This window comes from Aptenodytes forsteri, unplaced genomic scaffold (assembly GCF_000699145.1).
Source record: "Aptenodytes forsteri isolate BGI_AS27 unplaced genomic scaffold, ASM69914v1 Scaffold640, whole genome shotgun sequence".
Lineage (NCBI taxonomy): Eukaryota > Metazoa > Chordata > Aves > Sphenisciformes > Spheniscidae > Aptenodytes > Aptenodytes forsteri.
This window is the reverse complement of record NW_008794887.1, coordinates 214,196-231,876: the sequence shown is the minus strand read 5'-3', so window position 1 is coordinate 231,876 and position 17,681 is coordinate 214,196. Positions and strand designations below refer to the sequence as shown.

Below are 17,681 nucleotides of genomic sequence, written 5' to 3'. Positions count from 1 at the left end.
GGGAGAAGCTGGCTGGAGGGTAGGTTCCCCTGCCATGCTGTGCACTGCAGGCTGGGGAGGGTAGGTTCCCCTGCCATGCTGTGCACTGCAGGGCTGGGGAGGGGAGCAGGCAGCGAGCTGCTGCTTGCTGAGTTGTATTTTCCCCTTTTTGCAAACCACATCTGCATTGTTTGGTTTCTCTGTGTGTGTAGGGGGTTCTCTTTATTTTTTCAGTGAGGCTGAGGCAGCTATTTTTATTCTCTAGTTTCCTGCGTTGCTGCTTTACTGAGGTATGTGCTGTTCTTGCAGGTCTGTGGTTGCCTATCTGTTGCTGTCCTGCTCCAGTAGCACTGCTCTAAGGCAGCAGCTTTCAACCAGATTGCTCCACATGCAGCTGGCTTTCTGCTCGTTCACCCTCCTTTGACTACACTTTGATTAGCCTTCGGCAGAGGTGCTAATACTGATTCTGTAAATAGATAATTGCTAATGCTGGACCAAACAAGCTCGCAAAGCACAGCCCGGGGGCTTCTTAAGACCCACAAAGACCCATTTCATGTGGTCTGCGAAGGGACAGGAGCTGCAGCTATCCCATAGTTTGCTGCGTAGCCCTCAGGTGAGAGCTTGGTTCAGCCACCGGTTGGGCTACATGGATGGAGATGGGGGAACTGGAGGCTGCACAGTCTGAGTTATAGCCCTGAAACTGGGATCAGCATTGCGCTCAAAGCCTTCGGATCCCCGAGAGTGAGTGAGACCTCCCAGTCGTCCCCTGCGAGGAGCTGCAGGCGGTTTTCAGGGGACTGCTTAGCCCTGGTCACCTTTTTGGAGAGCTGCTACAGTGGGAGGACAGTCGGATTGCCTGGCTTTGCAAGAGAATTATCCAAGTTCTTGTGTGTATTTGAAAGTGAAACTGTGCTGCAGCATGACACGCTGCCGTGCTGCCCTGATGCCACACGTGTTCAGCGTGAACCAGGGGTGGTAATGGTGCCGTCTCTGCCGCCCAACCGCTCTCCTGTGCTAGGCAGAAACTTTCCTAAAATCCTGCAATCTTTCTGCCACTGAATTTGGGAGTCCTGCTTTAACTCTTGTGAAAGAGAAACCTCCGACACTTTCAAAAGGCAGTTTTCCCCTTTTTGCTCTCTGCTATCTGCATTATAAACCCAAAGTGCTGCCGTGGAATGTCTTCGGTTTCTTTGCCATCCCATGGGAGCAGTTACCATCTGTTCAGTGTCAGATTTCCTCTCTGGGCATTTCCTGGGGAGCGTTGTGCACGGAGGGCTTTGCCTGCACGGAGGGCTTTGCCTCCACGGCGGCCAGAGCTGAGCAGTCTGGAAACGTTCCTCTTGCAAACAGTTTCCTCTGCACCACTTGTAGCCCTCCAGATACAGCGAGGCTGGCTGCCAGGACTGGATCTGGCCATGGGCGAGAGCATCCTCTGTGATGCAGGGCATAGCTGACCCCAAGTGAAGGCTCAGCACTGGGTCCTGAGTGGTAAAGCATCATGCCGTTGGGACTGACCCCGCCGCTTCTTGGCAGCGTGAGAGACTAGTAGTAACTGCCATCGGGGTCTGGTCAAGCCCAGCTGGAGGTGCTGGCACACTGAACCTCCCCTGTTAGGGCAGCGGGTTGCCTCTTGCCATTTTCCGTGTCTCCTGGAGGTGGGAATGGCCACGTGAAGTTCACCCGTCTGCTTGGACGGGGCTTGTAGCAGCCTCCAGCTTTAGGATTAGATATTTACTTTCTGCCGCTACCTGAGTTCTTCTAGCTGTTAGTTTATGTTGTCCGTAGGAAAGACTGCATGCGCTTTCAGAAACTGCTATATGGCACTTCAGAACAATAGCTGCTGGCTTGTAGCCAGACCATGACAGAGGTCTCCTGCTTCACACTCCCATTCCAGGCAAGTCCCGAGGATTCACTAAACTTGTTGAACTGGTGCAGATAAGTAGTGCAGCCTCTGCCCCAAGACGGGCACGGTTACGTTGACGTGGTCTGTGCCAGGGTCGTGATACCCTGCAGTACCAGAAAACCGTAGCATGAGGCTTGTGTGGCTGAAACTTCGGTAAAATAAGCAAGTAAAACCACCCTGCTCCCATCTGACCCTCTACAGCTGGAACAGTGAAACGGGCACAGTCGTAAACCCGAGCGTTAGCAGCATTTACTTGGACTAATGTTACCCTGAGGACTGTTTAATGAAAAATTGAAGATGCGTTAAGGTCTCTCCAGAAATCAGGCATAAACCTTGAATGGCTTTGTCCCCTGGGGAAAAAACCTGCCATTCCTCTTTTTCGATAAAACTGGAGTTTAGCTGAAGTTAATATATTGAGACTGGGAGAGAACCCAGTGAGAAATGTGTGTCTGCTGGGGAAGGTGTCAGGCGCAGGTGAGCGTGCGCGGTGAGAAATGCCGCCATCCCAAATGGCTGCTGCTAAACCTGCGCCTTGACGTGTCTGCAGCCCTGGTTGTGCTGCTGCTGCTCGCCGTGATGCTCTGGAGCGGGGCCGCAGCGCTTGGATCTCCTGGTACTTGCAGGGGGCTGCTGGTCGTGGGTTGGGTGGGAGAGGGCAGCAAGCGTGGTCGTGGCCCGTAGGAACACCGTGACTAACGATCTCCCTTCTCTCCCCAGACACTACCCGAAGCAGTCCTTCACTATGGTGGCAGACACTCCTGAGAACCTGCGTCTAAAGCAGCAGAGCGAGCTTCAGAGCCAGGTGAGCGCGCGGGTCTCTCCTCGCCCGGGGCCGCCGTACTTTGCCCCATCGCCCTACGTTCTCCCGTGCTCTGGTGCTTTCCTACGCCCTCGCACAAAGGAGGGAGAGGCGGGTTTGGGGCGTGGGTCCCTCCTCTGAGGTTTTCGCCCGTCTCAGCTGTTTGCTCTTCCCTTCATCCCTGGCTGCTGTGACCTCCCGGAGGCGGGAGGGGTCCAGCAGGCAGTCCGCCGCTCCCAGTCCATGCCTTGCACCAGCTTATCTTTTCCCTGCTCCCATCCAGCAACGTAATCGGGTGAAATGGCAAACGGTCTCATCTGGACAGGCGTTGACTCTCTAGGCGAGTATTTCAGGTAAACCCAAACCTTGTAGGGCTTGAAAGCTCTGGCAAGCAGAAATAAACAGATAGAAGGGATAACGACTGGCACAGATAAGGATTTCTTTCTCTAGTGGGAAGAGAAGAGCCTGTTTGAGAAGGGTGTTGTCCAGACGTGTCCTGTTTTATTCCCTGAAGGCGTCCCTGGATCAGCAAAAGTCCCCAGCCTTGACGCACAGCTGTGGGCTGGGTTCTCGCACCAGTATCTCCTGATGATGCAGTGGGAACTGCTTGGCTCTTGGTCCCTTGGGTGGGCCAAGGAGCAATCCCTAGTTTCCTTCTCTTACTCTAAAACACCGAGAACAGAAATGTGAGCATCAATTTTGCGGAGAAACAGCACAGAAACGGGCAGCTTTGGTGGGTGACCCTTCTTTGTGGGGCTTTGCTCTGCTGAGAGGCTGTGTTGAAGCGTCCTGAGACGATGCCAAGAACCGTTGTCGTGAGCTTCGATGTCACAGAACTGCAGACGTGTGCTCAGAGTACGCTGCACTGGAAGAAAATGCATCCAGAGGCAATTTGGGCTTGAGTCAGCGTCTCGCAGGAGAACACAGGATGTGGCAACTGTTCTGGGAATCTATTTAATTTCTTTTTCCCTTTGAAAAGGGGCAAAAAGACTGCCCGGAGTGTTGTCAGCAAGGCACGTTGGCTCAGCTCAGCGTTGTAGCAGTGTTGGTCCTGGGCAGAGGGAGGACAGCACAGGATTTGCCGTAGTGGTGTATTCAGGGTGAGCAGTCATTTTTCGGGATCAGTGCGCTCCTCTCCCTGCTGTGCTGTGAAGGATACTGTGACCTTCCCTCCTTCTCTTCCCATTAGCCTGAGAGTGCCGGGAGCTGGAAAGCAGATTGCCTGGGAATGCATCCCGCCGGAGGAGGGGGAACCTCAGGACCTCACCTGTTAGCAGACAGGGCTGGTGGTGCCCGTGCAGGCAGCATCGAGTTTTGAAACCTCGCCTTTTGTAAGGTCTCTTCCTCAGAGCAAGTTGCCCAACAGCTCCCTGGCTTGCACAAGCGCAGCTTGGCTCAAGCTTAGAGCTAGAGCTCAGCCTGGGGCTGGCTTTGTGTTTCATAGAGTGGTTAAGGGGACACAGTTGCTTTTCCATGGTAACAATCGAGATAATGCTGTACCGAGCGGTCTGGAGTCTCCAGCGCTGTTCTTAAAATGAATTCAGGCTCTTCATTAGTTGTTGCTTATTAAAGGAGACCCTGGGGAGGGAGCGTGCTCCGCTGCCTGGGCTTTTCTGTAGCTGGTTGGGACTTTCAGCTCCTTGTGGTGTGCGGGAGGTGGCTGAAGGCAGAGCCAGCTGCCTTCCAGGGGAAGGGGGTGTCTTCATACAATCGAGCCTGCACCTCCAGAAGCTGGTCACTACAACTCAAACGCCAGCAGGACCTCTGTCCCTGGGAGAGAAGCAGCCATGCCCAGCTCCTGGTGGTCTCCTGGACTTTGGGGGCTGGAGCTGGGATAGCACAGAGCTGTAAGAGCTTTCTGCGCTCTTGGTTGCACGTGAACATGTCAGAAGAGGGGCTGGGGCAGAAGAGGGGCTGGGGCAGGGTCTTCCAGTCTGCCAGGCACCAGCACCCCACCTTTTCAGTGCTGGTTTCACACCAGGATGAGCTGCAAAGTAGGACTTCTCTGAGCGGGAGGGAGAAGAGGCTGCTGGGGAGGTGCTGGCTGTTTGGGTGCTGGCAGAGCCCCTGCGGAGAGGGGCCGGGGAGGGATGCAGGAGCAGTGGGAGGGAGGTGGCATAGCTGAACCAGGTGGATACTGCCAGGCTGAAGCGCCAGGAGCCCTGGGGAGGATAGATACTAAACACACTTCAGATAAGATCTTAATTCCTCTCTGCCTTTGTTCTGCCTACAAAGGGAGTCTCCTATTTTCCAAGCGCCAAACATTTGGATTTTTCTTGAAGCACTCTAGCTAAAACACTAGCAGCCCTCTGGTTTATTGACAGTCCCTTCTTACTAATTGCAGGAGCTGAGCAAACCCCTGGGGACGGGAATAGGTCACTTCAGCCCTTCCAGAGCAGGCAGCAGGGTTCACAGTCTTGCAAATTAACTGGATGAACTGGAGCTGTTAGCTGAGACGGGGAAAGGCTTGTGGCGAAGGGCTCGCTGGCTCCGCTGTGCTGTGATGACAGCCTGGCAGAAAGGGCTTCTGCACTACAGTTTGCCAGTTCAGGTGCCACCTAAAAAGTGCATCCTGGCTGACGCTGCTGGGACAGTGTCATGGGTCTAGTAGTAAAATTCCTTGTGGAGTAAGATCAGGGTTATGTGAACAGTTGCATCTTGCCTTCAAGCTTGCCTTTGCCAGCCAAACTCAGCTGTGGCCGAACCTTTGGTCCTCGGTGCGAGGCTTCCCCGACTGCGTGTCCCTCTGGAGAAGCTGTGGCTGGGAGCAGCTGGAAGCTGCAATAGGAGAAGGGAGATCGCTGAGTCCGTGTCCTCTGCAAGGGATTTCTAACTGATGGAGGTTCATTCCTGGGCAATGGGAGCCATGCTCCCCAGCAGTTTTGCCCGTTCCTCTGGAACTGGGCTCCTGTGGGGCTGGAGAGCTGCTGTCCTTGTAGGCGACCCTGAGGAGGCTGATCCTATATTTTCTCCCACCAAAAATACACTCCCTGTCCACCCCGGTGTGACTGGAAAAGCCGGTGGTTCGCCGGAGCTGCTGCTGGCGGCCGTGCCATGCGCGGGGAGGTGGGGATGGGGCAGCTGCGTGCGGGGCTGGAGCGGTTTCATGTCAATCCTGATGCCTCCACTATTTGTGTCTGCTGAGAAGGCGTCTTCTGTTCCGGTCACTGGTAGATGCTGGATAATGGTGTCTTGTGTGGCTAAATGAGTCTCCAAAGTGACAGCTTTTACGCCTGCAGCCTTCTCTTACAGCCCACGTGCGGCAAGAAAATTGCAGGTTCCCGTCCTGTGGCTCCTTTTTCAAACTCTTAAAATGGGTGTTTTTGGGTGCAGCCCTTCCTGCCGGAGGGTGGAGGCTCCCGTGGCGTGGGAGGCAGGTACCTGTCTCCTGTCCTTCCTGCAGCCCTGCGTCTGTCACCTCGGGGAGCTGCTGTCGGTGACATCGAGGACGTGGGCACAAGGAGGGTTTAATGTGCTTGAGCTGAGACCTGCAAAGGTTTATAATATGTGAAGGGCCGTTCTCCGGCTCCCTTCGGATAATGCACAGATGCACGCGTTGTCGCTCTCCTTCCTATCATGGAGGGAACAATTCCTCTGGGGAAATTAATTGTGGATCCCATTTTATTATTATTATTATTATAGGATGAGGTGTGAATACGGCACTGTCTGCATGACTCTGCTCTTTAATACAGCGTGTGGATGAAAGGCAGCTACAAGCCAGAGCAACAGGAGCGGGTCTGTGGGTCGGCAGGCGTGGCGGGAGGGGCAGGAGTGATGGCTCTCTGCAGCTCCTTGCACAGCGCTGAGCTGGTTCCCAGCGGTGCTCACGTGCCCTGTGAAAGCATGACGGGACGTACCGAACCGTGCGTTTCTGTCCCTCCTTATCACCCAGGGTCACCTGCACTCGAGTTTCCGAGGGAGCAAAGGGAGCAGGACCCCAGGAGCGTGGCTGGAGCAAGGATTCCTGCCTCTCTGAGGGCAGCCTGTGCTGCAAGTGGGATTCCTCCGTGGCCGGGGGTCGCAGGTCACCTCTCCCCACCCAGCGCTGCGGCCAGACTCCTGCCTGCACAACCCGGTGCCTATATAAGGGCAGGGAGAAGCTGAAAAGCGCCTTGTCTGAACGCTTCCTCCCTCCTTTCCGGCCTTCTCGCTCAGCCCTGGCGATGGCTGCAGCCCGGCAGGACCCGGCCGCTCCTGTGCCAAAGCCAGGAAGGGCCGTGGATCCTGTTAAGTTGCAATTCCCCCGTGCTGAGCACGGGGACAGTGCCTGCCTGGTGGCCTCCCCTGCTTCCTCCCAGCGTCGCCCTGACGCTCGTGCCATGCTCCAATTTCCATGGCCAGGCATGCTGGGGTGCGGGAACCCCAGCTAGCTGGGAGCACCAGCCTTGGACATGTGTTTTGGGTTAGATCTGCCCCCAGGCACGAGCATCTTCCCCCACAACTCCTGGATCGGGTCCCCCCTGCAGTCAGGCACCCCTGTACGGCAGTTTTTTAGGGCCGGGTTCCTGTACCCTGAAAGTTAGGGGGTAAAAAATCAAGGAAGATGGAGGGGGGCGGGATTTAGGAGGGTAAAAATACAGAACTTGTCAAAGGAACTGCTTAGCCTTGTGATTAGCTTCTTGCTTGGTGACTTTCTAGCCTGCATTTCTTTAAAGCTCGTCAACTTGTGCATTTGCAGCCGGCGCTGGCACCCGGTGCCCCCCTCCTCGGGGCCGGCTGAGCAGGAGGCTGCGGGATAAACCCTCTTCTTCCGAGCAGCATCTCCAAGCACAATGGCGGGGCCAGCATCCCGTGCCCAGGCTGCAGAGCTCTGAAGGAAAACAGCCTTTATTGAAAACGGAGCAGATAAAGGACAAACACAACCCCTCTGCCCGCCTGTCGCTGCGGCTGAGCAAACTGGGGCTGGTGCTTTTCAGAGCAGCTCGTGGGGCTGACTCACCCCCTCCTGATCCCCTGTCTGGGTGTGTGTCATAGGTTTTATGTCACAGCTCTGTTAACCTTTGGTTCCTCATGCCCGACGGTTAACACCTCGAGCCTGCTCCTTCCTAATCGGTGATGTTCAAGGTACATTCTTTAACCCAGCTAGCAAAAGTTTTTTCTCTTATTGCTTCAAACAAAAGGAGACTTCTGCCTTGAAATGGGTCTCTCGTGTTCTTCTGATGTGCTTTGGCATCTTGGTTGTATTAATATCCTCCCAGGGTGGACTCTGCAGCCTGGTTCATTAAGCCTTTGCTTTCTAATACCGCATTAGGGTTAGAAATCTAACGTGACTCAGAGATCGTACCGTCTAAGGGTTTCTGTGATATCACTATCTGCCCCATGGCTGAAAAAGAGGTAGGGGCTCTGACATGCTTTCAAAGCTTGCGTTTCTCCTGGTTTGCAGGATAGGAAGAGGAAATGTTGTGTTTGCAAGCAGAGCACCGAGCTCTGGGGTATCTGCGCCACTAACCCACGCAGCCAGCGGTGCGCTCCTGTGTGCCTGGCGGTGCCCATTGCAGAGCTGGTGTCTGGCATCCCCCCCGGCTCCAGCCGCGGGCACTGTGGCCCCTGAGCCAGCACAGCCTCCTGGCAGGGCCAGCTGGGGGGTGGGATGCACAGAGCTGGCCTGAGCCTGCATCCCGTGCAAAATGGAAACCGCCGTGTCTCATTTTCCCCTGGAAATCTCTTGTTTCCTGTGTCGTTCTGGACCAGAGAGGGGGCAGGACCTGCTCCGTGATGTGCTGCATGCCCGCAGCCCTGGCTGGCTCCAGCACTGGAGGGGTCTGACCTGGGCACATCAGATTCTGCCTGCCCCTGCCTGCTGTGCCAGGTCCCGCGCTGGAGCCAGGCAAGGCCATGGGAGAGCCCAGATGGCAGCAGAGGTGTGTCTTGGCTTCTCCAGAAGATGTTATGAAATGTTTGGCAGCCTTTTCTGAAAGGTGTTTCCAGGCCCAGCTGGATGCGCTGTCTGGATGGGAGGCAAATATGTGAGGTCTGAAGGAGCGTCTCCGTAGGAGTGTGTGCTGGGGGAGAAATCAGCTTTATCCCACCTCCCCTGCCGTGCTGCCAGTTCTCTGCCTCCGAGCTTTATCTTGGCACGGCACGTGAGTGCGGTGCCGATCTGCAAGCACAACCCTCATCCTGCAAGCTCTTTGCGGGGCCAGCCCGGCTTCCCAACCATCTGTCTGGCAGGCAGCGGGACGGGAAGGGTTACGGGAAGCTGCCTGTGCTGGCCAGACATGCCGGTGTCTGGCCCCTGTGCTTGGGTGAGCATTTCCCCGCTCCTGCAGCGGGAGGGAGCGATGCATCGGCTGCACTCCCATCCCGCTCCATCAAAAGCGGCTCCTGCTCTGCTTCTCCCACCGCCGGCACCTCTGTCCCCTGCCTGCAGCCTCCCACCAGCCGGAGGGGGTGAGCATCGGCCCCACGTTGCACACACAGAGCCAGGCTGCTGTGTCTGTCCGTGCCGGTTGCACAGGGGCCCAGAGGTTTAATCTCCTTGCGTGAGAGTCAGTGGTGACCTTTTCATTTTAGTGACAACATACAACTGTCCGCAGTGCACAAGGCGAGCTCCGGGGAGGTGAATCCCTGGGAAGGGCAGCTTTGCCTGCACGTTTGTAGGCTGCGACAAGACAGAGCCCCTTAAGGCTCTTTCCTCCCCAAATGGGCAAAGGCAGCTCCTGACAGCCATCGGTGCAGGGCCAGATCCTCGCGGAGAGGATGGAGGAGGTCAGGGTGTCTCTCTGCACATCTTCTCCCCCCCACCATGAAAATGGGGCATCAGTGTCTGGCAAACAGAAACGAGGATGCTTGAGTTGCCAGCCTGGAGAGGATGGAGGAGGTCAGGGTGTCTCTCTGCACATCTTCTCCCCCCCACCATGAAAATGGGGCATCAGTGTCTGGCAAACAGAAACGAGGATGCTTGAGTTTTGCCAGCCTCCACCCTCCACCCTCTGGTTTCGTTATGGTCTTCCTGGGTATATTCCTTCCCAGAGGCGGCGAAATGTCCCCTGACGTGGAAATGCTCTTGTACGGGTGTAGCTCATAAAATCCTCGGGGCTCTCAAGCAGGCAGCTTGCCATGGGTCAGCTGCTCCGTGTTACGTGACTTGGGCGCACTGGTAGCCCACAGGAAATTCAAAGTAAATCCGAGTTACCCAGCCCCTGCTGAAAGAGAAACAAGATCAGCAGATGCAAAGGAAGCTGTTTGTGTGTTTCAGCTCTTGGCAATACCCCATTTTGCTATTACTGGATACACTGGGGGGGGTCTCCCGAGCAAGGCAGAGGCCCTGTTAGAAAGCTGCTGCATCTCATGAAGCACATGAGTCTAAATCTGGTTTTTGTTGCTTGTACCCAGATTCGCTACAAGGAGGAGTTTGAGAAGAACAAGGGGAAAGGCTTCAGCGTGGTGGCTGACACCCCGGAGCTGCAGAGAATCAAAAAGACTCAGGATCAGATCAGCAACGTGAGTAGCTTCTAATCTCTGCGTGTGATATTGTCGTGACCTTCCTCCCGCCGGAGGAGGCTGGGGGGGGGCTCTGCCCGCGCGGACCCGTGCTCTGACGGCTGCTAACAGGCATGTGAGGCTGCAGCATCTTGAAAGCCTGGCAGCGTTAATTCTCCAACCCGTTTGCCTGGGCATCCTGTGACCCTCTTGCACCTTTCCCGGCTCCTCCGTGCTGGCAGATGCTGCAGCCGGATCCAGAGGGGTATCGGAGTCCTTCGCTTCTCCCGAGGTGCTCAAGTCCACGTTGATTGTGAGAAGCAAGGAGGGGAGCAGCAGAGAGTGGCATTCGGTGGGGGCAGATGTGGACCGGGGCAGTCCCGTCTGCCCCTGGTTGTCACCATAACCCACAGCGGGGGTGGTGCTGTGGGGTCCGGGCTTGCTGGCGCCAGCCCCACGCTGCTCCCCCTGCGGGACTCCAGTCCCTCTTGTGCTCTCTGGCTTGTGTTTGTGTGTGGAAACCCCGGCCAAAGGCACACCTCTTCCTCCTGTCCCTTTGCAGCTGTGACTGTCCTCTGCCAGGCTCCGCTTGCCTTGACCCCTCCTCTGACTCCTGCAAAGCCCTTTCCAGCCATCCGGCTGTCGGGAGTGTTTGCTGCAGCTGCTGCTGTTGGTTTGTGCCGAGGCTGCGCGCAGTCCCCAGGGTCCCACCACCTGCTGTCACCAGCCCCGAGGGTAGGACAGGCAGTGTCATCCCCTTTCCTTATCTACAGCCCACATCTTGCGGTGGCCGCTGCACCAGAGCAGCCTTGCAGGGAGATCCTCAAGGTCCCTTGGCCATGCACAGCTTCCCTCCTGCCTCGATGCTGAGATGAAGGGGTTCCTAGGGGCTGGGCACAGCAGCATCTCTGTCCTCCTTTGACCTTCTGGAAGGGGAGCTCTGTCCTGTGTCTGCAAGAGACCCAGCTCTTCCATTTCCAAATATTACATTAAAACCATGTCCAAGTTCAGTGGCAGCTGGCCTGGCAGCTTGTGCTTCACCCAGCGGCCTCCGTCCATGTCCAGGTGCTGGTGGTGTGGTACGTGGCAGACGTGGACGTCTGTGTGTTGCTATGGTGAAGGAGGAGGATGCACACTTGCACGTATAGCTGCAGCACTGGGTGCGGCAGACGTGGGGTCTATCTGTCCCCTGCCCAAACTCGACCCCGCGCTCCCAGGCGTCGTGGCACAGGGGAGCCCGCAGTAGCCTCTGCCCTCAGCAGAACGCAGGGAGTTAATTAACCTTTAGCCGCTAGTGAAAGTCATGAGTGCTCCTTATCAAACAGCCCAGGAGCTGTTGGAAAACCCCGGCAGGGCTGGGAAGGCTGATTTCTCCCTGACCAGTAAACCCGCCCCTGGAGCGCAGCTTTGCATGAGAAAACTCTTGGGCGTCCACTTGGCAGGCGGCTTCTGTGAGCTTCTCCCAGCTCTGAGCTCTGCAGTGCCCTGAGCTGCTCTCGCCGGCTGAGCCCTGGGCAGTGCCGGGGGGAGAAAAACCCGATGCTCTGGGGTGCTGCAGGGGTGTGAGCCCGAGCCCCTACAGCCGAGGTGATGCGAGACGTCGTAAAAGCCTGTCCCAGAGCTTTTCCACCCTTAAGCATCCCTACCTCGGGGACAAAGCCCCTGGCTTGGGAGCTGCTGTCTGCTTCCCTGGGGTGTCCAGGGAAAGAGGGTCTGGGCTTACAGGAATGCAGGGAGAGGGAGGACCGTGCCTGCACCCGCAGTGGGAGCTCACACACACGCAGGAGCTCCCACGCATACACAAACAGGAGAATGCCCAGCAGGGCGGGAGGAGGTTGTTTATTCCCTCTTCTTCTGATCCCATTGTGCAGTTCTCTGGCAAGTACTGATCTCTCCTTCGGGAGCTGCGGGATGTTATCTGCACACCAAACCCTGGGACAGCAAAGGCTGGGGAAGGCTTCCCGCTTGGGAAACGGACCTGGCTGGAAGATTTTCCCTGGGGGCAGCTTCTCAGTGGGGTCTGAGCTGGCAGGAGATGGGCACAGCTTCCCTGCCATGGAGTGGGGCTGCGGTCTTTGTTACGGAAAGCACCACTCTTTTTTTTTTTTGAGAGAATTTGTGGAGGTTTGGGGGTATTAAATAACACAGCAGAGAGATGAGACCAGCCTGTGTCCCTCTGCTCTGCCCCCTTCACCCTCTCTCTGCCACGGGAGCAGTTTTCAGCAGCTTCCCCGTGGGCAATCTGGCTGCCAGCCTGTGGTTGCAGTGACCCACTTAATAAAGATGCAGAAACAGACCCATTCCCTGCAGAAAGCCTGGCTCAGCAGGCAGCGTTTCACTCCCAGGGGTGTGCTGGGCAGGCACATGGGCAGCAAAGGGGGCTGCCCAGCACGGCAGCGCTCGCTGGGGTGTGAACACCTCCGCGGCACAGAGGTGCCCCAAACCACCCTCGGTGGAGGATGCCGGTACGGTCCTGCACATGGACATGCACAATGGAGCGCAAAGCCTGAGCCTCTGACCGTCGGGAAATGCTGTCCTGAGGTCGTCCCTGCTTGGGCTCCCTGCAGTGGCCGGGGGAGCAGGGTGCTCCCCTCGGGGTGTTCTCCTTCCCAGGGGGGCGGCTCTGCTCCAGGCCCTGTCTCCTGCCTGTGCAGGGAGCCTGCTGTAGTGCCCTTCAGTAAATAACTGTTTAACCAGCAGACAAATGGGCTCCAGGTGCTTTCCGATGGCAATGCATTCATTAACACAAGTGGCTATTAATTTTTACACCCACGCACCGGCAGTTGGGTTAACCCTTCCCTCCTGCCTGCTGGAGGCGGGGGCCCTCTCTGTGCTGGCTGCAGGGGAAGGCTCGGTCCGATGCAGCTGGTGTGTTTGGTGGTATCTGCTTTGAGCCTCCTTCAATGAAAAACCCCGAAGCCCTCTCACGCTTCAGTTAAAGAGAAATCTGGGGGTAGATGTTGGAGCGGTACCTCCACGGCGCCCGCTGTACCTGGCCGTGGGCTGGGGAGTTGCACACCAAACTTGGCACGTGTAGGGGAGACTTCCTAAAGGTGCTTTTGCTCCGTGCTCCTGCAGCCTGTGGGCTTGGGAGCCTGGTCTTGAATCTCACCCATGCCTGAAAAAATTGCGTATCCCACCCACAGGACACTTAAACCTCCTCCTTTCTGTGCCACAAATGGGTCTGAGCAAATGTCCCTGGGGAGATGGGTGGGGAAGAAGCCCCCTGGGACTGCTGGGGAGGCTGTGAGATGGCTAGTGCTGCGTTCTTGGTGGCAAAAAGAAATGAGCTGGGACGAGGTGAAGGATGTTGCTGGCACTGAAGGGCTGCAGGAGCTGCTGCCATTGCTGGGGTCTGGGCTCAGCCTCGTGGCTGGCGCTGCAGAGCTGTCCCAGCTGTGCTCTGACCTCTCCTTCCTCTCCTGTCGCTGTAGATAAAATACCACGAAGAGTTTGAGAGGAGCAGGATGGGCCCGAGTCCCAGCGAGGGTGCTGAGCTGGAGCGCAGGAACTCCCAGGAGAGCACCAATTACCGGAGACCCGCAGAGCAGCAGCATCAGCCGTCTCATCACGTCCAACCCAGCAACCCAGGTAAGCCGGGGGGCTGCGGGCATTGCAGCCTGCCCCGCTGCATGGCCCTGCGCTTGCTGGGGCAGCAGCCGGCTCTTCTTTGTGAGGGGCTTTGCGTGTCCCCATGTCCCAGCTCCAGCTAACGGGCCCATCTTTTCCCCCCCCAGTCTACCAGCAGCAGCAGCCGTCGTCTCAGTCCTACGGCTACAAGGAGCCCGCAGCACCAGCCTCTACACAGCGCAATGCTCCTTCTGGAGGGGGGGTGAGTACAGCCCAAGGGCTCACAGCGCCCACCCCAACACCAGCCCCCCGGTTTCCACCCCCCGGGGGTTAGGGTTTGCTCCACTTGCTCCCCACTCCTGCAGACCACGTAAGGGAAGAGCAGTTTTGAAGGGGCTGGTGGGTGTAATGCTGGGTGCCTGGTTTCTGCTTGCCACAGCTATCGCTGGCACCAGCATCCCTGCGTCGGGTGAAAACCTCCTGGATCTGGCTCTTGTGTGGGGCTCGGTGGGGCTCCTTGCCCCGGGACCCCCCTGTGGGTGGCAGCTCTGCCCATCTGGGGCAGGGCACGGGCAGGGTCCATGCCTGCTGACCTCTCTCTCCCCACAGAAGCGTTTCCGTGCCGTCTACGATTACAACGCGGCTGACGAAGATGAGGTCTCCTTCCAGGACGGCGACACCATCATCAACGTGCAGCAGATCGATGACGGATGGATGTACGGCACGGTGGAGCGCACGGGCGACACGGGCATGCTCCCCGCCAACTATGTGGAGGCCATCTGAGCCACGGGAGGGGACGGGGTGCGTGGCTGACAGCCGAGCCCCCAGCCCACGCCGGCCCCCGTGTGTGTGTGTGTGTGTGTGTGTACGTCTCTCTCTCTGCCCCAGCATCCCTTATCCCGTGTGCTCTGCCGTCGCCTGCCGGAGCCGTGTCCTGACGTCTCGGTTACTCTGTTTCTGCAGCCGCCTCTGGTTTCTCTTGCCAACTTAGCTTTCTTCTAGCTCTGTCGGGACTGAGGGACTGTCTGCAAGGGACGTTGGGGGCTCTAGAGAGCAAATGGCCGCAGCTTTCCTTCTCCTTCGGTCTCCCTCCTCTCTAGCCCTCCCAGGTGCTCCGGCATTCCCTGGCTGGGGGAAACAGCCGGAGTTGCTGGGACCCGGTAAAGGGAGGAGGAGACCATCTGTTAGGACCATATTCCACCCCCCTCTGGTGGGGACGGGCAGAGGAGCAGCAATGTCTGCGTGGAGGAGATGAGGGATGCTCGTCCCCAGGGCTGCCCTGGGCTGACGGGAGGGATGGGCTGGCAGCCTCCGCCCTGCACTGCTCTGGGCTTGTGCTGTTGTTTCTCCCAGCTCCTCCGTGCAGTGTTTCCATTCAGTCTTTGCTCCCTTCAGTCCTCAGAACAGAAAAACATTTGCAGTTAAAATCCTTAAACAAAATCTTTCTTTCTCCTTGGGTTTCAGAGCGGCTGCTCTGGACAGCCCTGGAAGCGGCTCTTGCTGCTTCTGCCTTGGGCTCTGGCTGTTTTGTTCTGCCTCCCTGATCCCTCCGGGGCCGAGCCGGGGCTGTGCTGGCACAGGTAAAGGAGTAGCCGCAGCCTTGCTTCGCCTGGAGGCTGCTGCTCCCACTCGAGGGCTGGAGATGGGCCAGGCTCCCCGCTCCTCTGCGCTGGAGGGGAGCACTGTGACACCGAGCCCTCACGTCCCCCCCTGCAGCTCCGGCTTTCTCTTTTTGGGCCAGGGTCTGGGGGTCCCCTGGGCCCCGTGTGCCGGGGCAGCCCTTCCTCTCTTAGCAGTGGTCGCTCCCTGGATTCACCCAGAATCTTCCTGCTTTTCTCTTGCTGCTTGCAGGGCTTTCGGGACCCTCCTGAGCCCTTCACCCGCTGTGTAGAACGTCTGGGGAGCCGGCAGGATCAGCCCCCATCCCTGTGCCTCTTCTGAGCCGCGTGTGAAAGATCCTCCCCCTCTGCCACCACGCTGGGGCCTGTCCTGGGTGACTGTCCCCTCCAGTAGCTCGGTCTTGAGTGGCAGAGACCGGGGTTTGGCACCCCGAGCCACCCTGCACCTCTCGTGGGTCCCCAGCGGTGGTAACTTCTGGGGCCACCGCTGACTTGGGATCACGTCACGGACCAAAATCTCAAAGCACGTCCCTGTCCCCTTCTCTTTTGGGCTCCGAAGGTCCTGGAGCTGGACAGGGGCAGGTATAACTGGAAGCCTGTGCGGGGAGGGCAGGAGCAGGATGCTTTTCTCCCGAGTCAGAGAAGCCGAGCATCGGGGCAGTGGTGATGCCCGTGCACTGCCTCCGGCGCTCCCGCTGTCCCGTGCCCACTCACAGCCCCGGCTCAGCCCGGGCCATGGAGACCGGGCAGCCAGAGGAGACCGTCCCCTTGCCGGGCTGCTCAGGGCTTGGGATGCGCTGCGCCGCGGGGCCAGGATGCTTCCAAGAGGAAGCTGCCACCTTTGCTATTCCCAAAGGAAAAGAGGGAATCTAGGGACCAAAGCGGCTGAGTTGAGACATTCCGTGGCTCTCTTGGGGGACACGTCCTTGGGGACACGTCCTTGGGGACAGTCTCGCAGAGGGGGGAGAGGATCCCGCCGCCTCGCGCTTGCAGTCCCCTTTCTCAAAGCACACGGGGGCTGCAGGGCTGGTTCGTGGACGGTGCCGGGGTTGGGGTGACCGGAGTCGGGGGCTGCTGGAGCAAATGCTGTTCTGGCGGGGAGCGGGGTCGTGGCAGGGCAGAGACCCACCGGGAGGACGTGAGCTGGGGAGAGGGGAGCGTTTTGCTCCTGGCTCATTCCCCAGCCGGCTGCAATGGGAGCGGGGAGAGGGACCGGGACTCGTGGCACCGTCATCCCCTCGGGGTGAAACCGGGACCCCAGAAGCAGCCGGGATGGGCTTTACGGGATGAGAATCCCGGTTGGTGCTAAAACAAGCGAGCACAAGAGCAGGGGAGAGGGGGCAGCTGGGCAGGGGGAGAGTCCACATCTCCTTGCTAATCCTCTTCTTAATCACGTTCTTGTCTGGGAATGGGGGGGAGTATCAATGTGAATAAACTGTTTTTTAATGGACCAAATAACACAGGCAATTACGTTTTCGTATACAAACCTTTTTTTAATGCTACCTTGAAACCATTGTCCTAATTCTCCCCTCCCACGCCCTGCCCCTTCTCCCCTGCCATGGGAAACAAATCTCTTACTGCTTGATTTCTGCCTTTTCTCTCGACTTATGCACTTTTTTGCCTTTTTTCATAGCTGAAAAAGCACCTAAACCTGTATTTAAAATAAATAAATAAATAAAATAGTAAAAAAAAAAAAAATTAAAAGCTAAATTGCTTCTCATCACGTGTAAAATAGACCTCGTCCATCCCAGCTTCCCCGGTTGCGTCTCAGTGCTGAGCTTAGAACGTGTTTTCTTCTGGATCCGTCGCTTGATTGGGGTTTGTCCTTGTATACTCCTTCCCGTCGGGTTGAGCACCCACCAATAAAAAACTATTTGGCCTTTTTAACCGAACCATCGAATGGAACAAACCAACCGATTCTCTTCCCGGTTTACTCGAATTAAAAATAAAAATATAATTTTTACCTGCCGATTGTGCTGGCTTTGATTGCGGTTGCTTTTCTGGCCATTTTCCTGCTCCCTTGGGACACGGTGAGGATCTTCAGGGCTGGGGGAGGCTGCCGGAGCCGGGGTCCTCATCTCTGCCTGGCTCCCCTGGGAGTGGGAAACGCCGGCATCCCTGGGAGCCGACCTGGGATGCAGCTTCGTGGCTCGTCCCTTGCTTTTGGCATGGCTTGAAGCCAAGGGGCGCGCTTGAGGCGTTCGGAGCCCTGCTGCAGCGTGTCCGGCCGATGTGCTGCGGCTGCCGGGTACCACGGATCCCCAGGAAATCAGCCTCGAAATTCAGCCATGAGCCAGGTTGGAGAAACCCTCGCAGAGAGCGGGGTGCAAGGCGATGCCTCCCCGCTTGCTGACCTGCTTCGGGGTCTTGCTGTCAGAGGCCAAACGCC

General features: G+C 57.4%; 1 protein-coding gene across 1 annotated transcript in view; it reads left to right on the top strand.

Annotated features, from left to right (window-relative positions):
* Positions 1-16,404, top strand: part of LASP1 (LIM and SH3 protein 1) — a 30,289-nt gene extending 13,885 nt beyond the window's left edge. Inside the window, exons 2-6 of the mRNA XM_019470897.1 lie at positions 2,600-2,684; positions 10,017-10,124; positions 13,538-13,694; positions 13,841-13,935; positions 14,283-16,404. Coding sequence (XP_019326442.1) covers positions 2,600-2,684; positions 10,017-10,124; positions 13,538-13,694; positions 13,841-13,935; positions 14,283-14,456 — 619 coding nt within the window. The 3' untranslated portion in view covers positions 14,457-16,404. The remainder of the gene's footprint in view (positions 1-2,599; positions 2,685-10,016; positions 10,125-13,537; positions 13,695-13,840; positions 13,936-14,282) is intronic.
* Positions 16,405-17,681: the final 1,277 nt, after the last annotated feature.